The 25,949-nt window shown below is 43.1% G+C and overlaps 1 protein-coding gene and 1 long non-coding RNA gene across 3 annotated transcripts in view; one reads left to right on the top strand and one right to left on the bottom strand.

Annotated features, from left to right (window-relative positions):
* LOC128325114 (uncharacterized) overlaps positions 1-25,949 on the bottom strand; it is a 57,181-nt gene that overhangs the window by 12,372 nt on the left and 18,860 nt on the right. The window contains exon 3 of the long non-coding RNA XR_008307267.1: positions 24,694-24,784. This is a non-coding gene — a long non-coding RNA (uncharacterized LOC128325114). The remainder of the gene's footprint in view (positions 1-24,693; positions 24,785-25,949) is intronic.
* LOC128325113 (cytochrome P450 7B1) overlaps positions 1-25,949 on the top strand; it is a 169,992-nt gene that overhangs the window by 141,865 nt on the left and 2,178 nt on the right. For both annotated transcript variants that reach the window (XM_053250581.1, XM_053250584.1), the window contains 3 exons: positions 6,042-6,638; positions 7,094-7,300; positions 15,347-15,525. In XM_053250581.1, the coding sequence (XP_053106556.1) occupies positions 6,042-6,638; positions 7,094-7,300; positions 15,347-15,525 (983 nt within the window). The remainder of the gene's footprint in view (positions 1-6,041; positions 6,639-7,093; positions 7,301-15,346; positions 15,526-25,949) is intronic.

The raw sequence follows: 25,949 nt of genomic DNA, 5'->3' as shown, positions 1-25,949 counted from the left end.
TGAGGGTTCACTTTTGGCATATATCAACTTAAAAGCATCCGATGAATAGAAGTGTTGATGCCTGACACTTCCTTTGTCAGGAAGATGTTGAGTGAAGCCCTACTTTTAAACATGCTTACATTGGATGAGTGTGTATTAAGACCCTGAGAGCTTAGTCTTAAACAGGCTTACTTGGAAGTGAATCTGAATAATTTCCAGGGGAGTATAGTTTATGGGTTTATATGAGAATCATGTAGGATTCAATGCCTAAGTAAATGTTTTGAGAATGGAGACAATAGTAGTAGTAGCTCATGTTTGAAGGATGATTTGCTCAAAATGATGTTGGTATTTAAATGTATAAGAATTGAGAATTGTTTTGCAAAATGTTGGAGTGAGGATCACAAAGAAAGCAGCTCATATTTTTCATCCAAAAATAGCAGATGGCGGACAGATGGTTTAAATTAATATTAATTAATTTTTAAAGAAATCTTAAATTGTTTACCCTGAATGCTCAAAGTTGGGAAGCTAGCTGACATGTTCAGGTTAATAGCATTCAAAATCAGTTTTTTAAATACCAGAGCAGAATGTAATATTTTCAGATTTTTGGTCACAACTTTAGTGCCTGCAATAAAAGTGCCTCCAAAATGATTTCATTGTAAAAGATTGGGTTGTGGCCATCAAATAATTTTGTATTTTTATTTTTTAAATCAGGCTCTGTACCTTTTGGAGCAAAATTTGGAGATAAGTCTTATCTCTGTCAACAAACTATTCAGAGGTGCGCTTCTTTTGTTTAGGCAGACTTAACTTCTCCTTTGAAAGGTCACTGTTAATTTGAGTAACTTTGTAAATTCATGGGTTTCCAGGTCTTCCAGTAATAAACTATTTTGTCTAAACATGAATAAACCCTAATTAGAGATTACATTTGAAGCCTGGCCTTTTTCTGCTCTCCTTTCTTCTCTGTAAAACTTGAATTGTATCGTTAGGGCTGAAGATTATCTTACTCTGACTTTAAACTAGAGGTTCAAGTGAATTTGATGAAAACATTATGATACAGGATTGCTTTCCACATGTAGCACTATGGGAAAGCACTGGGAAGGAGCACTTCCCAGAGCTCCGCCCATGCCTTCCAGGATGGCACTGGGGCTAGAGAGGGCTCAGTTTCCCTTTAAGGAGTCCCACCAGAGCAAAGTGCAGTACTGCACAGTCGTCAACACACTGGGAAATAGTATTGACATAGCAGATCAGCTTGTACTTGAGTATGTAGTCTCGCCTTTGATCAAGCAAATTTGCTAAAGCACAACAAATCAATTAGAAAAAAAATATTATTTTACAACCTGTTTTATTTATTTATTTACTATTTATCATATTTCTATACTGCCTGACATGCGTATCATTAACAGGGAGCTTGATCAAAGGCATTCCAAAGCCCCAGGGCAGCCACAGAGAAGGCCAGGTCCCAAGTAGCCACCAAACAAGCCAGTGGTAGCCATAACTGCACCTCCCCAGATGATCTTACTAGGAGGGGAGGGTTTATGACAAAGGAAGTCCTCTCTTAAACACCCTGGCTTCAAGGCACTAAGAGTTTTAAAGGTAATAACCAGCACTTTATATTTCTCTTGGAAACATATCAGCAGCCAATGCCATTCTTTTAAGATCAGTGTTATATGGTCTCTTCAGGTTATCCCAGAGACCAGTCTGGCGGCCGCATTCTCTCCAACTCTAGTTTCAGGACTACGTACAAAGGCTGCCCCATGTAGAGTGCATTATTTATTGTTCAACTTTATTTATTGTTCATTGTTTATGCCATGTTTCATAAGGCATCCCACGACGATTTACAAATGTTAAAATACAATAAAACTCCATAAAAATCACATTTAAAACCTTAAAATCAGTAAAACAATAAAAAACATAAAACACCAAAAAAAAAAAACAACCCAAGCATAAAAAAGACAAACAGAAGCAGGAGAGCTGATAGACCCGGCAGCCCCAAGGGGTAAAAGCTTAAACAAATAAAAAGGTATTTAGTTGGGTTTTAAAAGCAACCACAGATGTCTCAGAGTGGAAATTCACTGGGAGAGCATTCCAGAGTCTGCGGGCACCAACTAGTGTGGTGTAGTAGTTGGATTAGGACTGCAAAGACTCAAGTTCAAATCCCCATCCAGCCATGAAATTCACTGGTGACTCTGGGCCAGTTGCTTATCTCTCAGCCTGACCTACTTCACAGGATTGTTGTGAGGATAAACATAACCATGTACACAGCTCAGGGCTCCTCAGAAGAAACAGCGGAAAATAAATAAATAAATAAGATGACAGAGAAGGCCCTGTCCCACGTGCACAACAATTTAACATCTCTCCACGTCAGCACATGGAGCAAAGGTCCCTCTGATTACAGTAGTCAAGCCTGGAGATGACCATTTGGTGAATTCTTGATGAATTCCATATATGATGACATTTTTAGGTGTCCTTGGAAAAAGATTTGGACATGTTGAATTAAGTTATATCTTGATAGAGTCAGAAGTTGTTGCACAAAGATCAATTAATGATGTTTTGAGCTGTCACCACTATATTACAGCACACAAATGTTTACATGGAGTGTGCAGCATATAAGATTCCCATGTTTCCCAAAGTCTTTACCATTGGCCAGAGTAGATGAGTTTCTTGAGGTAAAAACAAACATACCTTGTGACACATTTGTTTCTCCTTGTACTTCAGATGATTTTACCAATCTGGTCATTAAATTCATCAAGAGAAAGGGAAAAGGAAACAAAACTTTTGCTTTCTAGAGCTCTCATGTTGGTTCAGCATCAAGTTGGTTCAAAACCAGCTTGTTCTTAATTCTAACTGGGATGTATATCTTTCAATTATTTGCTTTATGATGCCTCCTCCTCCCCCTCCCCCTCCCCTCCCCCTCCCCTCCCCTTCCTCCTCCTCCAATTAAATGTGCTAGGTAGTCTTTCTTCATATTGGCTGGAAATTGTGAACTTGCCAATTTCAAACCCAAAGTGCTACAAGGAACTCGCAACTCACAGACAATGGACAGTTCAACATCAGAGGAGTTGTAGTTCAATCGCATGCGATTATCAGTTGAACAAATTTGCAATAAAGATTCAAAAACCAAAAAATGGCTTAACTAGATTAAACCAAACCAGCCCATGATTTATTGATGGATCCTGTCACAACATGAGAGGGCCAATTACCCAGAGCAAAGTGATGGCAAGTATGACCCCATATCAAGACAAATGAAAAAGTCTGACAGCACAAAAATGCGAAAAGATGACTGTCCTAAAACACATTATAAGGTTGTTCACACGATCTCTTACCTAAGTGGTGGGGAGAGTGAGTGGGGAGGCAGACTCTGACCTGCCTCCTGACAGTCAATCAACTGACAGCCCAGATCTTTGCTGATCACACACCCACACATGTGCCGGGGTGATTGGCAGAGTGCCGGTGGGAGGGAAGCTCACACTGGGTCCTCCGTGGATCCAGAATGCAGCACACAAGCAGTGGGGCAGCGGCTCTTTGTATTGTAGCTGCTTCGTTCTGCATGGCCTCTCTTTCCTCCCCACTCGCTGCCAAAAATGGCGGCAGGCCAGAAGGGAGCCCAGTTACTCAGTACATTACTCATCAAGTACTGCTGCATGAATGGCCAGCCTGCAGGCAGTGCAGCTCTCATTAACGCTAGGGTGGGGCAGGGCAGAAGAGAGAGTAGCAACTGGAGCTGCAGGTAGAAAATGGAAGGCATTAGATGATGTTTTCCCTAGCACGAATCCCCAGTAGTGCTTTGTCTGATTGTTCCATTGTCTCTGATAGGCTAGATGGGGATGGTTTTCATATACAGGCTTACTTCACTATCCATGGACTCATGATCTACGGTTTCACATATCTGCAGTCAGATAATGGACACCTGACTTTGGCATACACAGGAAAACCAGCCGAAAAGGTGTTAACTCCGGGTATCCGCGGGTCAGGAGTGGTCGTAAATGACCTCATTTTGAGGTCATTTTGAGCTCAGGAACCATTTTATGGTTGATTTAAAAACATGATTTGGGGCCAAATTCCAGGGAATTTTTGCAGGGGGCATCCCTGTACTCCTGAAGGTACAGGTGGCATGGTAAGCCACTTTATTTGGCCCATTTTCGCATTTGGGGGTTGTTTTCTTTCATCTGGGAACCTAACCCCACGATCCCGTAGACTCAATGAACCATTGAAGCTACTCACATGCGCAGGCAAAACCAGGCTAAGGAAGCCCAGCCCAGTTTTGCCTGTGTGTGTGTAGCTCCAGGATGAGGCCCAATCCCGATGGCACCTTGGTGCTGACAAACCTGCCTAGACAGACACCCTTTAAAATGAAGTTAGGAGAGATAGTGCTCTCCTAACTGTTTCTGTGATTGTCTGCCAGCCGTGGCCAGCAAGCAGCCACGGCTGGCAGACTGCGGGGATCCCAGGCAGCTTCGGGGAGGGGCATAATGCACCCATCAACCATGCACTCACACAGTGCATTATGGGAGATCCAGGCGCGGGGTGATGCGTCCCGGCACTCTGAGCTACCGGCAGCAGCCGATAGTTGTCTGAGTGGGCGATCTGCCTGCCAAAGAGGGAGCCCATGGTCGTCTTCAGGGAGGTAAGCTCTTTCAGGCTTCTTCCCCACTAGCCCTCTTGCCCTTTCTCACTGATCATGAGAAAGGACTCAATATCTTCAGTTTCATTACCCGCGTTAATCTGTGGGAGCAGAACAGCAGCAGATAATGAGGTACTCCTGTACGATGTACAGTTAAAAGCCCAAGTCCTAGAAATCTAGCGGCTCTTTTTTCCCTTAGGCAAAAGCTACAGTTGATTTATTCTATACATTTTATACACATTTTGTGCTGTCTCTTTCATGATGCACCCACAGATTATTTAAATACATTGTGTATGTTTTCCAGTCATTTTGAACCACCCGGGACCCAAACTGGGCAAAAAGTGTGAAAGGCCCCAAACTCTTATACTGACTGGGTGCAAAATTTTGAGCATAGGAGTGTCCCTTTAAGTATCCTAACCAACACCCCCCCACACCAAAAAAAACCCTCCAGGAAATTCTGGAGATAATTTTTAACCCAGGACTAGGGCAATAGGCTATTGCCTACACAAAAAACGTGCAGAGATTACAAAGTATCATGGTAAGTATTGGGCCTCTCCTCACAGCCTATAAAAAGGAAACATAGATCAATAGTTGTTCATTACCAGACACAAAAATGTTTTTTGCAAAACCTTGCAAATGCAATGAGAAGCCAGTAATGGAAGAATGATGAGGGCAAATTTAGAATATAATAATGAAAAGGTGTGAATTCATTATTACATGTCTTGAGACTTCAGTACCTCAAATAATTGCCTGTTCATGCATTGAGAATTCCCTCAGAGGTCCTTCTCTGGGTCCTTCCACAAATGGAAGAGGCCAATGGTAACCAAAGATAGGAAGTCTTTCAAATTCTCTCTCTGGTGTGGGTGGCTGGTGCTGAGTGTCTTACCTTTCTGACACTGTGCAAAAGCCATTTTTATGATCCCAGACCTTTAGTATATTCATTTGTTGCTGCCTTATCTTCACCGTTTTGTTCATTGTTTCATTTATTGGTTTTGGTGTAGTTTTAAATTCTGTTGTATGTTTCTGGAAATCCCAGGATTGAAGCAGCAGTATATTAAGTACTTTAAATAAATAAACTTTTTCATATGTTTTAGTTAATTGACCATTGAGTAAGTGTGCATAACTGAATAACTGTTTTGTAACTACTGTTCCTGTTTAAATTAAGGTTTAGAGAATAATTAAAATTAACTTAGAGCACAATTGTTTTCTTCCTACAGGGCCATACTTTACTGTGGTCCTGATGTCAAATCTCAAATCAGTCTGTATTTGAATAAAGTTTTTCTGCTTTTAATGTATTGGATGTGTTTTCTATCTGAATATTTTCCCAAGTCTCACTTCTTGCACATTGGAAAATGATGCTATTGTAGTATAGACTGGAGTCCTCATAAAAGAGGTATTGACTTAAATTGTCATACTGAGTTTGATCCATTTTTTTCTTCTCCAGGCAGATACATTACGTTTATAATAGACCCTCTGCAGTATGTTTCTTTGACCAAGCTTAACAAGTATCTGGAATTTGAAGAGTTTGCTGATAACATATCATCCCGAATATTCAACTACCCATCCATTCTAAAGGGAAATTTCCCAGATTTAAGTGAAAATGTGCACAGGAACTATCAATACCTTAAAGGCAAATCATTGGATGCTCTCTCTGACAGCATGATAAAAAATCTTCAATGTATATTTAAAAAAAGGTTTTCACAAGCAACAGATTGGGAAACTGAGAAAATGAACAAGTTCTGCTTCTCTGTAATGTTCGAAGCCAGTTTTATAACACTGTATGGAAGAGATCCTAGTGCAGATGGCCACAATGTTGTTGATGCAATTGGAGACAAATTTACCAAGTTTGATGCCAATTTTTCCTATTTAGCTGCAAACATACCAATTGAATTGTTAGGCTCTACCAAGAGGATCCGGGAAGAACTCATCCATTATTTTTTACCCAACAACACATCAAAATTGCTGGGAGTTTCTGAAGTGATCCAAGCCAGAAAAGATTTGTTCGAGATGTATGAGGTGCTTGGAGACTATGACAAAGCAGGTAGCAAACTTTTGAATGATTGCTTGTCTAGAATCAGATAATTTACTAGAGACCTTTGAAATAAAATGGCAAAATGGCGACCTTGAACATTTTTAATGTTTTTTCTAATTGGCTAATGATAAAATGTTTTACCCTGAAACAACCCTGTATGATAATTGATTCTCTCTCTCCTTTTTTGGCTGAGGTGGTAAAACAAGATACTTAATGGTGATAATGAGGGAGATTATAACTGAGCTGCATTTCCTCCCTTTATTTCGCCCCCACCCCCACCCTGAAATTACATTTCAAACTATTCTCATTAAGCAGAAAATTAGACTTCAGAAGCCTATTGGTCCTCATTAGCATTCACTGATCCTTGGCTGGGTCTGTGTCCTAACATCTTTTAATTAGCACACTGCAAATCTAATCAGTGTAATAAACGCTATTAATCTTCCTTTTCACTTATTTTCTCCCAGCACATCATTTTACCTTCATGTGGGCCTCTGTGGGAAACACGATTCCAGCTATATTCTGGACCACGTATTATCTTCTGCGACACCCAGAAGCTCTTGCAGTGGTGCGTGACGAAATTGACCATTTGCTGCAGTCAACAGGTCAAGAGACGGGGCTTGGATACAGCATCCGCCTCACCAGAGAACAATTGGACAACCTGGTCTATCTAGGTAATTTATTTTATCCCTCCTGAAGAAAAGTAGGTATCTCCCTGTAAACTCGGTTTATCACTCATTCTATTTAGTGAGAAGGTGGAGAACACAGCTGCTTAATTGACATAATAACAACCATTTACATCAATTATAAATTATGTAGTTTATAGCTGCAGATACACTTGCTGCATGTAAACATAAAAAGCCCAGGTAATTAACTAGGCAAGGTATGGAAAAGGCTGAATCAAAGCTTTGCAGTTATTTACAAAAAGTTTATGCTTATTAAGTTTGATTCTAAACATCTGCTGAAGTGGTAATGCATTTCAAAGGCATGCATGGTATTTTGCAAAGACAGACCTCACAAACTGAAAGGAAGATAGTTGGAACAATCAGTTTACATGCAAAATAGAATTACATTTTACAACGATAGCTTTTATCCCTTTAAGGCATAAAACAAAATGTATCTTTTCTAATTTGAAAGCTTAGTTTGGAAAAGCGACGACTACAGGGAGACATGATCGAGGTGTATAAAATTATGCATGGAGTAGAGAGAGTGAACAGAAACATTTTTCTCCCTCTCAACAATAGAACCAGGGGTCATCCTATGAAGCTGAGAGCCAGGAAGTTCAGGACCAAAATAAGGAAGTACTTTTTCACATAGCACATAATTAATCTATGGAATTATTTGCCACGGGATGTGGTAATGGCCACTAACTTGTATGGCTTTAAAAGGGGCTTAGACAAATTCATGGAGGACAGGTGTATCAATGGCTACTAGTCTGGTGGCCACCTCCAACCTCAAAGGCAAGATGACTCTAAATACCAGTTGCAGGGGAGCAACAGCAAACGAGAGGGCATGCCCTCACCTCTTGCCTTTAGGATTCTCAGCGGTGGGCCACTCTGGGAAACAGAATGCTGGACTAGATAGGCCTTGGGCCTGATCCAGCAGTGCTGTTCTTATGTTAATTTATCCACAGGCTGAATTTATCCACAGCTTAGTTATCACTAGCTGATCTGCACAAAACTGCTTCTCCCGGCTCGGTTAGAATCCAAGCAAAGTACCTGATGGTGGCTCCACTGACCCGGTTCAGGCCTTCTTCAGCCCATTTCGGGCTTCTGTGCATATGTGAAAGTCATTTTTTTTTTACCTCCATGCATGCGCCCGTATGCATGCACGGAGGTTTTAAAAATGGTCTCTACACATGCACAGAGGCCCAAAATAGGCTGAAGAAGACCTGAGTCAGCCCTGGATACTTGGTGGGGAGGCCGTCCGGGGCCAGTGGAGCCACCACTGGGTATTTTGCTTTACATGTAAGATTTGTGAGTACTTTCTGAATACTTATAGAAGCTCCCCATTCCCACTGGTCCCTTTACCCATAAAGGGGAATCCTCACTGGATTTCCCTTTGCCGGTAGAGTTCCGAACTGGGCCCGAACCAGCCTGTTCAGTTTGGTTCATACCCAAACTAAACTGGTCTCGGTTTGAGGTTGAGCCCCTTGAACCAAACTGGTTCAAGTGCAAACTGGCTCAATTTCATCCAGTTCGCTCATCCCTACAAGCTGATCTGGGAGGAGAGAAATGAAATTCCTTCTTTATGAAAAATCACACATAAGTGGTGTTTGGGAGCACCTCAGTCCTAAAGACATTTACTTAGAAGAATAGCTCTCAATGGAAATTATTTTCCTTGCTTAGTTGCTTTTCCAAATATAATTGTACTATCTATACTCCTGATTTTTTATTTTTAAAGCTCATTTATAATAGTTGGAAACAGTTAAAACATTCAAAAGGACATGTGGTACAGACCTCCCAGGGGGTAATACTGACCTCAACATGCATGAGAGAAATTGCGAGTTTGAAAGAACCTCTACATTAAAAACAGCTTTGAGTCTTGTCACTGAGGTTTTGGTGTGCAGGAAGATTTTGACATCTACTTACCTTTTAAATGAATGATGTCTCCTGCCCCATATGTATTCTGAGGTGGTCCATGAGAACTGTACCATGCGTCCTCCCTCAAAATTTGAATGGATTCATATTCTCATTGTTTTCAATGAACTGCCAGGCAATTAACTTAGGAATGCAGCTTTAACTCAGTGCACAACTGTATCTCAAGCAACACCTAAGCCAGCACCACGTTGAAGTCTCACCACTCGGTCCAACAGCTTAGTTAATGCTGGCTGAGATCTCCACACAGTTATGCCTAGGTACCTGTAAGTGTGCATAGGATCACCTGTGGTTTGGTAACTCAGCAACATGTTGCCTTCTGTGCATTGAGATGTTTTGCTAGCAGTTAATATGAAAAGTGTACATTGGTGTTGCTCACGCCATGCCTGTTCAGTAGATGATGGAAGAGTTTCCAAGTCTATGGTTGCTCTTGGAAAGAAAGGCAACACTAGCTCATGTAGCACTGCAGCATGTTATTTGCTAAACATAAATTATACTTTGTATGGAAATGTATATAAAATTAGTTCACACAAGTCCATAGGTACATAGGACCCCTTTCCAGTGAAGGGTAAAATGAGGAGTATAAATAGGCTAACTCCTCATTTTACCCTTCACTGGAAAGGGGTCCTATCTACCTATGGACTTGTGTAAACTAATTGTATAAGTAGGCTAACACCTAATGGTGCAGCGGGGAAGTGACTTGCCTAGGGAGCAAGAAGTTGCTGGTTCGAATCCCCGCTGGTATGTTTCCCAGACTATGGGAAACACCTATATCGAGCAGCAATGATATAGGAAGATGCTGAAAGGCATCATCTCATACTGCGTGGGAGATGGCAATGGTAAACCCCTCTTGTATTCTACCAAAGAAAACCACAAGGCTCTGTGGTCGCCAGGAGTCGACACCGACTTGTCAGCAAAACTTTACCTTTAACTAGGCTAAGGAGATATATTAGAGAAAGGGGGAAAGTGAAAGATCAAGGAGATAGGACTGAGCTAAATTCTTCATAGGAGAGACCATCTATCCCTTTGACCAGAAAAAGAAAATGGTTATTATATATTGCATATTTTTTTTAATGTCATTGTGGTTAGAATCTTATAATGTGCCCAGTTTATATTCACAGAAATTTTGGCATCAGACAAATATACATTTATCACTATAGCAATATTACATAAACCCTATGGTTTGATTCTGCCCCCCCCCCCCCGCCCTTTAGACCGAAAAGTGTATTTCTGCTTTATAGAAGACATTTTCATAATTTTAGAAAGCATGGGTGTGGAGTAATCTCTGCTGGGGTATGTGGACTAATAATATCCTCACCATGCAAGAGTATGTGAGATGTCATTATTTAACACAAATCAGTTCTAAACTCCCGTTTATATAAATGGAGTCAGGATTGCTCTAAATGCTGAAGAACTCATTGACAGATCCTACATTACTGTTGCAAAAACCTCTATGTACAATTTAAAAGGTTTTGTCCAAAAATTTAAAAAATGGGTCTGTCTGTCATATTATCCTTACAACATGGAAACTAGATAATTACCCTTGCTTGTGTGTGACTGTCTATATGGGATCAACTATTTTCATATTTTCCTTTGTTTTCCTGTTTTACATGCAATGATTTCTTCATTCCATTGTGAATTTCAAGGGACTGAAAAGTAGTTTGTTGATTATCTATCTATCTATCTATCTATCTATCTATCTATCTATCTATCGTATATATGTGCCACCTGATATGAGTATCTCTAGGCAGTGTGCACAATTTAAAACAAAAATTAAACAGAGTAAAAACAATTAAAACAATTTCACAGACTAAAAAGTTAAAACAATTTCATAGGATCAAAACAATTAAACAGTTTAAAATTAATTTCAGCCTGAGAAAACAGGTGTGTCTTTCTAAAAGCAGTTGCTCTTATTTTGACATTCCAAATTATTTTGATATTCCAAATCCCCAGGGCAGGCTTGATCCCGAGTCACCACCAAATGAGCCGGTGACAACCATAACTGGACCTCTGCAGACTATCTTAATAGATGGCTAGGTTCATGACAAAGAAGGCACTCTTTTAAGTACCCTGACATTAAGGGCTATTTATGAAGTATACTTAAAAATAATTCCCTGTTAGTCCATTAATACCGCCATTTAATTGTGGGTGGGTCATCAAGCTGCCAAATATGTGGTAGTCAACAGTTTTTCATCAACTTCTGAGTTCCCTGAATTGCCTGGGAACCACTGCAATATTTTCTCTTGGTACTGATAATAAACATCATTGAAGCCCTTGACAGACATTTTCTAGGTTCTGGTCTCATCATCAGTCAGGGAATGATGCATTCAGTTTTACCACACAATCAGAAATGGAAATTCCAAGGAAATATTGCTTCACCAAATTCCATCCCTTAGTTCACATCTTTATCAGCCACAGTATTGTCAACTTTTTAGAGCTACATATATGATTTGCAAATAAACTAGATTACTTGTGTGTTCACAGCAACATACATCATTAGCCATCATGGTTAGTAGTAGAGCTTTAATTCAGAAACTGATACAAGAGAGTCATCTGTCCATTTTCATGACTCTCACAGAGATGCAAAAAGTAAAACAGAGACACATCTACTATGCATTTAGCTTTGGTCATGTTTTTTTTATTTTGCATATATTTTAATTTGTCCATACATTGCTAATGTAAATTTGTCTTGCCTTTGGGCTATTACTGAATTCCAGGTATTTGCATTAAAGGAAGAATTGCTTGGGCAACAACCTTCTACCAAGAGGAACAAAAATAACTAGAACTAGTCAGAGTTAGGCTGTGGCCAATCATCTTGAGAGATAGACCAGAAGTGTAAAAGATGCCATCAGCACCCATTGAAGCCATGGTTGGGGCTCATCAGTGCTTAATAAATCACAGTTGTATTTGCATGTGTAGATATTACTATTAATGAAGTTGCATCACGCTGGATGGAGTAAATAATACATTCAAACTATTTGCATACCCAATAACTATTTTTCTTCCATACACTCTGATATTTATTGGGTTCTATTACTTACTAAATGCTTAGTATAAAATTAACAATCCATTATGTGCAGTAAGTTTTTTTTTTATTAAACAGTTACAGATTGAGATCATGTTTAATTAAAATTAACTTGCTTATGAAAGCCAAATGCACTAATGATTCACAATGACCTTTTATTACCTGCAGTCCCTTGTTTTGGCTGGATGATTGACAGCTTGCTGTTTGGCTACTGTGTTGTATTTCAGCTGACAAGACTTTTCATTTTAACTCAATTTGCCTGCCTATCACAAGCTGGTGGCAGGCCAGGCTCGAGTCGCCCAGCTTTGCCTCAGCAGCTTGCTCTATTTCTCATTAGTACGCATTTATTCAGTGGAAATTGGAAGACAAATGCTTGAAGGCATGTGAACTAAGTATAGCAAATTAGGTTTAAAGACTGAATATTTATAAGTATATTGAAACGGCTTCGACTTTTAAAAAAAGGATCTAGGATGAATTGAAAGCTGAGTATGTAAGAGAAAAGAGAAGTGGGAGGATTCTAAAAATAACAATACTATAGGATGTCTGTCTCTCTGTGCATAGAAAATATGTCAACTTTTCTGACAATCCCTTTTTGTGCAATGAAGTTTCAGCATCTCATGTGTAAGAAAGGGGAAAAATGAGGGTCATGTTCATTTGCTGCTTGGTTATCCCTTGGTATGCTTTAAATTGCCTTGTTTGTTCGGCACTAGCACAGAAACAGATGTTGCTCTACCGTGCTGGATAATTTACTGTACCTCATGGTGCCGAATGGAAGACCTCCCAAGCTACCCAGCTGGTCTGACAGGAGCACTGGCTTGTGCCTACTGAAGTATGACAACAGCAAGTGCAGGCTGCAGTTTTATCATGCAGTTGTCATTCTTCTCAGCACTGAACTCCAGCTTTCATACAGGGACTGTTGGCGGGCGAGGTTGGGTGCGGGGAGACAAATGCCTTTTTTGTTTGTTTGTTTGTTTTAGTGGTAGACCTCCGCAGACCCACACAAGCTCCATCCTCCTTTTGTTGATCATAATATGACTCATTACTTTTGTCATCTAAGGATTATCGGCATGATCGCTCAGAGCGAGAGCCAAGCTCGCCTTCCCCCACATAACTGGTCCTGGAAGGTAAAACAGATTTGTCATTTATGATCTGACCACTAAGCCACACTTTGAGCTCCATTATTGTGATTAACTTCTGCATAAGATATGCTTGCCCAATTGTCATTTGTGATACTGCAGTGGGCACAGACTGCCATGTTTCCTGGGAAAATGTCAGCCAATCTGATGTGACTGGGTGGCTCATGCCGGTTGGTGTAAACCTGCTCATTCCACAGCAGCACTTCCCTGCTTATTTTGCTTGCTTTCATGTTGCTGTTGTCTTTCTTTTTCCTCTTCGTCCCACCCCCACCCCGCGCACCCCACCCCTTGGGTTGCTTTGGTGTACACTGGCATCACATATGTCAGCTACCATTTCCCCACTGAAGACTCAAATGGTGTTATCAGCTTCATTGTGCTGAGGCTGGAGACAGCCCAGGAGTGGAGGCTGGACCTTTCCTTTGTACCATGTAAAGTTTTTGTTGCCAGAATGCTGCCAGTTGAAATCCATCGTGTCAGGTGCCTTGTGGCTATCTGCAGTAGAGGCCACATTCTGGAACCAGAGTTCTTTTCTGGCTTCGTCACCAACAAGCCGATTTGACTCTCCCTGATTATAGTAACGAAGGCAGTCCAAAAGAATATGCACAGCCTCACTGTACGTCACATTGAATCACGGCGCCGGCCACACAGAGCTGACCGCAGCCTCATTTCTTTAGACAAATGCACGCTTAAGGAAAAAACTCCTGCGAGAAAGCATGCAAGACCACTTTATTTGCTATGCATGCTGCAACAGATTTAATTTTTAGTGAAAGAACGTTTGTTATTATCTTTTTCAGATGTTTCCACGCTGGGGTTGCTACTATCTCTAGTCAACTAACGGTTGGGTTGAAAGGGTCACACAGCCTCACATCCTAGTTTGGGGTGTTGGGAGGGGGGGGTTGAGGATTCTTCTATATTCAAAAAAAAAAAAAAGAAAGAAAGAAAAGAAAGCAAACATCTATTTGCCTTTTGTGGGGAAAGAGCTCTTCTTTTTTTTTAAAGGCTAATTTTCACACTGATGACTTGAAGGAGTCAAGCCGCCTATTCCTGTGCCCAGCCACGCTGGTGGAAAAATAGTCAGTTTTGATTACAAAGTGAGAGATGCAGCCCCAGACAGGAGCTACATGCTGGTATGCATGCTATCAGAATGATTTATGCAAATTATGCATATTATTCCCAAAGGAATTCCTCCTCAAACTGCCAGGATAAATTGCCGGAAATTAGCCATAAAATCTGTCGTGCTAGGAGCAAGAGGTGAAGGCCACTGGGAAAGCAAGGACATTTGCCTTCTAGAGCCTTCCAAGATACGGTGGGCCTCCTGGAAAATGTTTGGAATTTGTGTCAAAATATTACACAGTATATGGGTTTCCCCCCATTAACTCGTCAAAGCATCACACATCATTTAAATTTGCTCAGCCAACAGTAAAAATTATGATGTGATGATGATGATATTGCTAAGGGTTCCTTAATTCCCAATATCCTTACCTCACAGTTGACTGTACAGTTATTTGGGTAGATGGTTTTTTAACACACTAAGTCTAGCACAGGGTTTTTGAAAGGCAGGCTGAATGGATCTTTGGATGCTGCAGCTGGTATTTGCTTGCAGTTTATGTAAATGCATAAAAACATTCATCTCTTCTGATTGTGGTGTTTTCAACATGATGTCCAAAGAATGGTTTTCCACCCAAAATCCACTGCACTGCCTACAGCCTAACTAAATACATCAGATCCATCAGTGAGCATTATATGTAAAAGTTCAGAATTGCAGAGCTTCTCTTCTAGCCCTCTGGGAAAGTTTATTGCCTCTTTAGGCTTCCAACACCCTCTAGCCCCCTCTTCCTTTTCTAGCCTTCTCTAGTAAACCTGTAGTTCTCTGGCAGCTGTAGCAGCTTATAGCATCCAATCACCTTCCATATTTTGATGCTTTGGGGTTCTTTTTTTCCTCTCCTCTTTATTTACATTCAGAGAGTGCTTTAAATGAGAGTTTACGACTGTGCTCATCTTCCATGAACATCCGCATCGCCAAGGAAGATTTTGCTTTCAAGCTTGAAGGGAATCAGGAAGTCAGTTTGAGAAAAGGAGATTTCATAGTAATTTATCCTCCGATTCTGCACATGGACCCCGAGGTCTATGAAGATCCTAAGGTAAACATTCAGCTGGTATTACACATACTCTTTCAGGCATATTTCAGCAGCCAGACATTTTGTAAGATCTTGGTTGTTTTTTAAAAAAAAAAATGTGGGGGGGGGCGGCTGCTGTTCCTTCTTGTGGAACAAATCTTCCTGGTTACAGATCTTTTCAAGGGGCCTGCAGGTCAAAGGATTCATGGCCAAAGAGAGAAATATGGTGATGAGAGTGACTTGCTACCCCTTTGAAGGGAATTGACAATTGCACATTGAGTACCATAAACTTGCGGCTAAATGTGGGCTTTGTTTGGAAGTGGATCATTGGATGCCCAAAGAAGGCTGAATAATAGAAGGTGGCTTAAAGAGCAAATAATGTGGGCCATTTAGCTAAGTGCCCCCAAAGCATCATTGACTCTCTAAAGCCCCTCTAATAGCAGTGTCTTCTTGAGCCGTATGCTTTTTCGCCTCTCTTTATAAGGATTGGCCCTTTCGTGGTCAATTAGTATGGCGCCATGAACTCGAGATTGCAAAGCTGTTGCTCTGCAGTGAAGCTTTGAGGGTAATTGTGTCATCTCCTTGTATGTACCCCTCCTTCAGAAGCTAAAGCTAATGAATACCAAAGATTGGAAATTAATCCACCCTCACTCAGCCTTGATATGGCTCCAGAAGTTCATCACCTGCATGCAAATTGGACAGGCATATTTTTCCCCAGATTTTTACTAAGGTGTTATTGCTGGTTTTGGGGTATCCTGCAGGAAGTGAACTTTGTCAAAAGTGAAGCACCAAACATCTGTCAGGGCTTTAATTATGTCATGCATGTCTTGAGGAATTTTCCTGATAATATATGAAATTGCCCTTGTTTGCAGGTTCTGATTATTTTGTACTGCAGATAGCTATGGCAAACCATAATAGAAAACTGTAGTCTTTCACTATATTTATACTTTCTGAAAATGATAGCACAGATACTCTGCTTCCCAACTTCTGCTATGTTCAGAGTCACTTCATAAGTTATATGCATATTAGAAAACTGTCTTGGGGCCCCACTGCAGTGCTTGAAATGGCTGCAGTTTTCTGTATAGCCATGCGTGTACTACAGAAGAATGTTCTGGAGAGCTGTCGTGGTGTGCAGCTAGCTGATGATAGGGGTGTGCACAAAACTGCAATACCCAGTTCGGTTCCAGTTAAACAGAGTCGAACTGAAACAGGTCTGGTCCAATTTTTGCACACTAGAGCCAGGCCTGGTCCAGCTCCAGTCTGAACTAGTTCAGGCATGGCTTGGGGGGGGGGGGGTAATTTTTTTTTTTTTTAAGATGGCACACTTACTGCCATTGTGGGGCCTCAGGATGCTACTGCTCCTGCAGCTGGGGAGGGGAGTCCAGTGGATCCCCCTCACCCCAGTCTCAAATGGGCCTTTTCAGTCCATTCCCGGCCCATTTCCGGCCTCTCTATGCTGGTGGCAGCCATTTTGGAGGCATGCACACTGGCCATTTGCCTGGCCAGTGTGCATGTGTGGCAGCTTCCAAAATGGCTGCCACCAGCACAGAGAGGCCTGAAATGTGCTGAAACTCCCCATTTTAGACCGGGGGGGGCCAGCAGCAGGAGGGGGTACCGCCAGAGACTCCCCACATCCATGGCAGTATCCCCCATAAGTCCACCATTTTTTTCTTTAAAAAACAAACAAACAAACCACGAACTGGCCCTGGACCAGACTGAGTGTGGGGGTTCAGCCTGATGCCGAGCCGGGCTGGTTTGAGTGCAAGACTGCTCGCACATCCCTAGCTGATGATGTTTCCTTCATTCCAGCTAGAATGCCATGTGACTTATCACTACTACAACCAGAGGTGCACCTAGGTAATTTTGAAGCCTGAACCTAAAGGCCTTTTGAGCTCCCCACCCCTGCAAGATAAGCACAATCCCCCTCACATAGCTTGACATGCGCAGTATTTTTAGCACATGGATTCTTGAGGGCACAAACAGCAACTGAACTCACAAGAATGTAAGACTATAAAACAAGTATAGTTATGCAAATCAATAGCAGCCAGTGCGGGTGCCACTGGGGGGGGGCATGTGGCGAGAGGCACCTTTAAGCATAAATTAGTAGGTGCTTACCTCCACTACCACACCTGAAAGCTGCACCAAGCAGCAGCACACCACCCAGCATATCCTGCGGCGGGGAGTCAGCTCTGCCACTTACCTGTCGGAGGTCATTTGCATGACCAGGAAATGGCCTCCTTGCATGTGTGGAGGCCACGTGAGTGGCAAAGCCAGTCCCTGCCACAGGAAGTGCTGGGTGGTGCGTTGCTGCTCAGAGCAGCTTTCAGGTGCAACAAATTTACACTTAAAGTTGCCTCTCACCCCCACCCCCGGCGGTGCCTGCACTGACCGCTACTGATGCAAATATGCATTATCACAAACATTTCAAAATGCAACTTAATCCCACATATTTCTTTCCCAACTCCCCCCTGTGTCTCTAAAGGGTCCAATATTTAAGCAACTGGATTCACAAGAATGTAAAGGTGTACAAGGCTCTTTATGCACATATATATTAGCGGACACATTCCAACGTGCAACTTGACATATTCCCATCCCATATATTTCTTTCCCCACTCCACCCCGCCCCCTGTCTCTAAGGAGTCCAATTTTAATGGAACTTAAAGTAAAAGTGCTTTGTTGAATAGGAATCATAGAGAGCCACTTTGGCTAATATGTTTGAACACTCTGCAAGTGGGGAGGAGTGTAATTACATATGCTGTTGACAACACTAGACTACCTCACAGGGGTGTTTCGGGATTAGATCATGTCCATATGGACAACATCCTAAGTGGAAATGCATTTGCTTTGGGAGACGGGGGGAAGTTATTTCTCCTGTGCTATTCATGGCTTTAGAGCAGAGGGAATGTGGTGGTGGGGAGAGATCCCTTTGGATGAGGGAGTGGGAGACTGGTTAGCTCCTAACTGCTCAACAGCCCCGTGTCCACCTCTCCCTCCCTCCTCACCCAATTCCATGCTTTAATTAGAGACACTTGTTTGGGCCTGTCTCCAGGCAGGGATCAGTAGTGGTAGTTGTGCTCCCTTTCAGCCTCCACAAGCAGAATATTGCCCAGCAAGGGCAGATCTTCACCACTCACTCAGGGGGACTCCGTCTCTCTCAGTCACCCCCGAGCCCCACAAGGCACCCCAGGACTCCAACCCAGCCACCGCATAATAGGAGAACTAAGATGACTCCTTTTACCAGTTGTTCAGGTAAGCACCATCGTTTTGCTGCTGCCTCTCCCGTCTGAGTCTCCCCTCCCTCACTGTTCAATCGCTGCCGCGCTGCCTGAGCCTCACATGCTGGCCGCTGGCTGCTGTGGTTGTCTGGAGCCTGCCTGCTGCCTGACTGAGCAGCCTCACTGGTGCTGCTGCTGTGGAGCCGGCCTCACCTTGTTGGAGCAGCCGCCACTCCCTCTGGCTGCCTCATGCACATGTGCGCTGTTGCCCTCTTTCATCCATCAGATCACGTGCTCTCGCAGTGACTCTCTGAGCAGGTGCACCTGAAGCCAGGCCCAGAAGCAGCCCCATGAGGAGGCAGGTAGGCAGCCGCAGCCCACACTCAGTCATGCCCTCCACCACACAGAAGAGAAAGTGGGCTGGGTTGGCGGGAGCCATGCCATGTGTCTCGCCATGCACTCGGCTGCCTGGCGGTGGCACAACCACCATGGTGTGCATGCACCATCCACCTTCCTAGGCCCCCAGGGGGACATCTGGACACAGACACACACCCCGCAGAGGACCATACCTGAGACTGGAGGTCTGGTTCAAAGAGCCTTACATGCCAGTTTCTGGGTTTGCATTCTGCTCTCTTGCTACCATGTAATATTCATTTACTAATGTGTAGCAGGGTGGCCGACCTGAGGCTCTTTGGCTGTTGTGTAACTACAGCTCCCATCATCTCCAGCTGAAGTTTTTTGGGACTGGTGATGATGGGAGTTGTTCATCAACAACTGGAAACAGATGTGCACCTAGGTAATTTTGGAGCCTGGACCTAAAGGCTTTTAGAGAGCACCCCTCCCCCTAGTATTTTTAAACACATTTTAAATGTGATCATACCACCCTGGACAGACTAAAAAGGTTTTGGGGTGTGGAGGCCCTGGACTTCGGCCCAGAAGTCCAGGGGTAAGAGCGCCTCTGGCTGGAAAGCCTCAGGTTTGCCACCACTGATGTATGTGGTTGATGCCTTTTGAATCCTAAAAGCCTCATACAGCAATAAATAAAAGCAAAAAGTAGAAAGAACAAAACCCCAACAAATCCACAAGGATAACAATGGAGCCAGCCTATTAAAAACAGCATTTGAACAAATGATAATAAAAGGACCGTAAATACAATTAAAAACATGAAAGAACAAGACAGACTCTTAGGGATGTGCATGGACCGGGATTTGCATTCTGTTCCAAGCTTGGAATAGAATGCAAATGCCAAGAACATTCCACTGGAACAACTGGGTGAGCCGGTGGTGCCGACGGAATGAGCTCGGAACTTTTTGAGTGTTCCGAGCACCATTTTGGAGGTCTGTTTTTCACTTACTGACTGGTTTTGGCACTGGCTTCCGATTGGCTTGCAATTTCCTTGCTTTGTTGTTGTCTTGTTATTATACAAATCAAGTTGATTTGTATGATAACAAGCCAACCAAGAAGCAAGGAGATCACAAGCCATTCGGAAGCCAGTGCCAAAACCAGTCAGCAAGGGAAATACAGACGTCCAAAATAGCTCTTGGAACACTCAAAACATTCTGACTTGGAAAAGGGTTGTTCCACTCCAAGCGCAAAACAGGCCCTTAAGGGTGTTCTGAAGGGTGTTAAGGGTGTTCTGAAGGCCTTCAGGGTGTTCTGTTTCGAACTAGAAACACTCAAAACAGCCTGTTTCGAGCCAGAACATTTTGAGCTCGGGATATTCTGCACATTTCAACAGACTCTGGGGCTATTCACACAGTCTGCAAAAATCGGGCTAAGGGAACCTAGCCCAATTTTTGCAGCCCATAAGAACCACTGGGCTTGGCTGCAAGCCCGGTGGTTCCTAAGTGGGTCACCTGCTTCTGTAGCCCAGTGCTTAAACCGGGTTTGTGGAATGAGTTTTTAGCAATTGTGAGTTGCTGCAGCATGGCTCTGTGGCACGGCTACTCACAAGTAGACCCCAGAGGGGAGGCGGAAAGCCACCTCCCAGCTCCGGAGGTTTCTCCATCATGTCCTGCGCACTCGCGCAGAGCATGCTGGAGCTTCAAAGGGCCTATCGACCCCCTCTTCCCCCAGCACCCGTCAGCTCTGTAACGGAGCCGGCAGTTGTGTGGGCGACCGCTTCGGCCGCCCAGAGCAGACTGCTGCTCGTGAGTGGGGATCGTGGGCTAGGCCCGCTCTTCCCACTCACCCTCCCCAGGCGGGTCTCTGTGATCATGAGACCCGCCTCTCTGCCAGATACCTAAAATATAACAGATAACACCAGGCAAACATATCTATGTGGAGTTCCATTATTCGGGCACTGTGGAGAATGATGTCTCTTCCAGATCCTCCTGGCCTCTGAAGGTGGGGCTATATGGAAAAGGGCCTCTGTTGAAGATTTAAGTTGGCAGACAGGTTCAGGTAGAAGGAAGTCTTTTAGATAGATCAGGTCGTTTAGGGCCTTATAGGTCAAAACCAATTCTTTGAGTTGAGTTCATTCTGGGAGTCAATGAAGATCTTTTAACATCTGAGTAATATTGCCATGGCAGTCAATAGTGCAACCCACACTGTTGCCTCTGTGCAACTTTGAGTTTATTTGCAACCACACTAGTTGTGGTGGTTTAAGGACACAATTGCACCCAATCCTGAAAACCTATTTGGTCAAGCAAATTTGTTTTATAACACAATGTGGTTAGCTTTTCTCACACTGCAGCTGTAAGATCAAAAGTAACCTTTAAAGGTTAGGATTAAACATTAAAGGTTAAAGGTTATGGATGTAAACTTTAAAGCAGAAGTCACAGAGGACCCTTCAGCAGCAGTAGCACCACCACCACCCCTGGTGTGAGTCCAGCTCTGCAATTTGCAAAACAGATGTACATACTAGCAAACTGAGTCTGAGCCAAAGAGTCTCAGACTCAGTAAAGGTAGAAAGAAACTTCTAGTTCCTGATTTAATATGGGGACTTCCCCATTCTTCATGAAGCTCCTGCCCAGCACATGACCAACTTCATTGGGGAGCTAGAAGTGTTGCTGTAGCTGCATTGAGTCATCCATTTGTGCAAAACTGATCTGGAGTTTTGAAGGGGTGGGGAAGGCATTGTGACTGGCTCCAGCCAATCAGCAATGGTGCAGTTTCTTCACAGCTCAGCACTGGAGGAGGAGTGGAACCGTTAAATAAAATATGCTTTTCAACTGGTCTCACCACTGGATATTTCTTCTTCTTGACCCTATAGCAGCAGCAAAATGTTGAAGGATTTTACTTTATATGGGAATGGAGTGGGGTGGGAGATAAATTGAATAGAAGAGTTGAAAGCTGAGCTCAGTAGAAAGTTGACTAACTTATGATCTTCAGTAGCAAACAAAAGGCTAAATGTATGTACAAACTAATCAGAAGACAGGCAGTTATCTGGTGCATCATGATGCTTTTACTCATGTATATCTTTCCTCCCCCAGTCCCACAGATGATCTCTGTTCTTTCCCTTAGGCACACTACCGCACACCCACATGATCCGCAGTGCATGGAGCAGTGCAGATCTCTTGAGGCCAGATCCCCCTTGTCCCCTTAACCCTGGCTAAAGGCCGGGGTCCAAAGTAGGGTTAGACTAGATGGCAACACCTGGATCAGCCCTGATCCCAGTGCTGCACACAAGCAGCCTAACCCTAGCCTGGCTTAGGATACTCATGAGAATAGATACATAGTTATATTCAAGTACTGTGTTAACAAAACAGAACAGTTGCTTATAGCAGGAGATCACACTGATAAACTCAATATTATCTCCTGGAAGTAAATGTTGTTGCCAGAGGACATTGTAGAACTGGAAAAGGTGCAGAAGAGGGCAACCAAGATGATCAGGGGCCTGAAGCACCTTTCTTATGAGGCAAGGCGACAACACCTGGGGCTTTTTAGTTGAGAAAAAAGATGACTACAGAGAGACAAGATAGCAGTCTATAAAATCATGCATGGTGTGGAAAACGTGGATAGAGAGAAATTCTTCTCCTGCTCACATAACACTAGAACCAGGGGTCATCCCATGAAATTGATTGCTGGGAAATCTAGGACCAACAAACGGAAGTACTTTTTCACACAACGCATAATCAGCTTGTGGAATTATCTGCCACAAGATGTGGTGACAGTCAACAACCTGGATGGCTTTAAGAGGGGTCTGGATAACTTCATGGAGGAGAGATCAGCGGCTACTAGTCGGAGGGCTATAGGCCACCTCCAGCCTCAAAGGCAGGATGCCTCTGAGTACCAGTTGCAGGGGAGTAACCGCAAAAGAAAGGGCATGCCCTCAGCTCCTGCCTGTGGTCTCCCTTGAGGCATCAGGTGGGCCACTGTGTGAAACAGGATGCTGGACTAGATGGGCTCTGGGCCTGATGCAGCAGGGCTGTCCTCTTATGTTCATATTCAATTAAAGTAGCTCCATGCTTAGGGGCAAATATTATTGCTGTGGCCGTGGAGACTGGGGCGGGGTGGGGAGGTAGAGTGGAAGGCGGAGTATGTCATGAATGTCAAGAATGGCAGCTTAACATCCCCTCTGCTGCTGCCTGGCATCCTGAACAGACAACAAGCTGCTCACCCCACCCCTGCCACTCAGCTGACCAATGCGCCTGCATGGCGGCCACTTGAGGAGTCATATTTTTGCCATGCTGACCCTCATTTGCCATGCATGAACCTCGGGCCGTGCAGGTGCATTGGCAGCAGCAGCAGGATAAGCTTCGCTTTGTCTCCTTGGGATGCCGAGTGATGGCAACAGGAGCACTTACCACCCCAGCCTCCACCAGCCACCACTGCACCATGAGTATACTGGTGTCACACTGGTGAACCTTGCAGCAAACACGTCAAGTATAGGTGATAAATCCATATCTTTAAACAGTTATGCTCATACTGGGAGCCCTGATATGCTTGGGGTTCTTTGAATTGCAAACATGGGTGTTTAGAGATGGAACTATATCATTTATGTTTGTCACGTGGAGAGGGGAAGTTGTGTCACTAGCAATGCCACAAGCCCATGAAGCTCATGCAGCCACAGTCCTGAATGGAAGCAGTAGCTGGGAGTTGAATAGCAGTTTTCCAAACAATAAAATATTGTGGCTGTTGTTTGCGGAAATTAGACTTTCTCAGAACAGGAACACTTCCTTGAGGGAAAATGTTGGAATCCTCCACAACAATCTCTTGGTTGTGCAGTGCTTGCATGAAAAAGTCCTAGTCTGGTAAGATCCTCGTGCAGGAGTCTCAAACTTGGGTCCCCAGATGTTGTTGGACATCAGCTCCCATAATCCCCTGCCATAAGAGGTCCTTGTGGCAGGGGATTATGGGAGTTGGTCCAACAACATCTGGGGAACCAAGTTTGGGAACCCCTGTACTAGTGTATGTGCCACTCCGTGGAATGCAGCAGTTGCTAATGTTGACAACAACTTCTGCTTAGTAAATCAACTTTGATTTCTTAAATAAATTCAGTGGCATATACTTAAAGTGTGTAATTTGTATAATTCATTGTGAAAACTTACAGCATTTTGGTGTAAATGCACTGTATTTATTTCTGCATTGTAGAGTTGACTTGTTAATAAGATCCCTAAAAACAGGATAAATTGAGATTGGATTAAAAAACTTAGTATTTTACAACTTTAGACTATGATAACACATTTCATTCATTTAAGGATTTTTTTAAAGGATTTTTGCACCAGATCATTTTTACAGAAGTGCCCAATGAAAATAGCACAAAGAAATGAAAATTTAGTGCCTAAACTAAAGAGGTAGTAATTTAAAACCAAATAATTTGAGCAAATGTCTCACAAGGGTCCTTATCCCAATAATTAACCAATTTATACCACTTTTATTATTGAAGCCATTTCCTTATTTACACACATCAAGGCATTCTTCCTAGACACTTTGCTAACTGCTTTGAATAATTTGGGGTGTGCAGGAGGAGATTAACCCTGTGTTTGGGGTTATCTTTCACAATAGCAGGCATCTCAAAGTTCCCAATACATACCCATGCTTTTTTCCACATGAAAAATCCAAGTGTATAAGTGCAGGAGTACACAGCTGCTGAAATTGTGTCTCTTACTTGTCTGGTTGATGTTCTATCATTAAGAGTAAGAGAAATTCTAATTAGTGGCATTAAGCACAATTAATTATGTCATTTTCATTAGAAGGCTACATGATTATTTGGAGAGACAATTCATAAAATAGTACTTTGGTGGACTTGGAAAGAAACTAATAGTCTTTAAGACAGGATTCCCACTGCTCAAATAAGCCTTTATCCAACATAGTGATTTATAGTGTATAGTCTAAAATACAAGAATTGTAGCTGAAATCAGACGTGATGCGTCCTTGGTTGAGTCTGTGCAGAACTCATCAGACACGACTTCTCTTGACTACAAACTGCAGTGGGGAAAGGAGACTGGCCCAACTAGAGATGACTTTAAACATGTTTTGAAGCCTTCTCCCCTGGTTTTTAATCCCAATGCAGTCCTGGGGCCTGCTCTGAATTGTAAGTCATTGGGTGACTCTGGACCAGTTACTGATCTCAGCCTAACCTACCTCACAGGTTTGTTGTGAGGATAAACATAGCCAAGTATACTGCTCTGGGCTTCTTGGAGGAAGAGCAGAATATAAATAGGGATGTGCCTGAATCGTTTCGTCACTTTAAGTGGCGCCATGGGGAAATGCTTGACAAACAAGCAGAAAGCTGCCGGTTCGAATCCCCACTGGTACTATATTGGGCAGCAGCGATATAGGAAGATGCTGACAGGCATCATCTCATACTATGTGGGAGGAGGCAATGGCAAACCCTTCCTGTATTCTACCAAAGAAAACCACAGGGCTCTGTGGGCACCAGGAGTCGAAATCACCTTGATGGCACACTTTACCTTCACCGAATCATTTCAGGCTGCTGCAGGCGGGGGAAGGGGTGGAGAGTGGTAGCTTTAAGAATGAGGCACGCAGGTACTTACCTGCTCCTCCACCACCCTGCTGCTGTTCTGATCATTGCGCTGTCCATCCCAAAAGGTTGCGTGCAGCTGCATCACAGTGGTGGCCTTTTGGAAAGCAAAGTGCCACGACCAGAACAGCAGCAGGGTGATGGAAGAGCTGGTAAGGACCTGCATGCCTCAGTCGTAAAGCTACCACTCGCCCCCTACCAAAAGGTTTCGGATACAGCTGCCTGAATCCTCTTGGCGCCTCTCTAATTTCACTCCAAATGATACGGGCACATCCCTAGACATGAATGGAATAAATAAATCTATT

Source organism: Hemicordylus capensis, chromosome 4, assembly GCF_027244095.1.
Source record: "Hemicordylus capensis ecotype Gifberg chromosome 4, rHemCap1.1.pri, whole genome shotgun sequence".
NCBI lineage: Eukaryota > Metazoa > Chordata > Lepidosauria > Squamata > Cordylidae > Hemicordylus > Hemicordylus capensis.
Note: the sequence above shows the minus strand (reverse complement) of the source record. Positions and strands in the feature narration are given on the sequence as shown.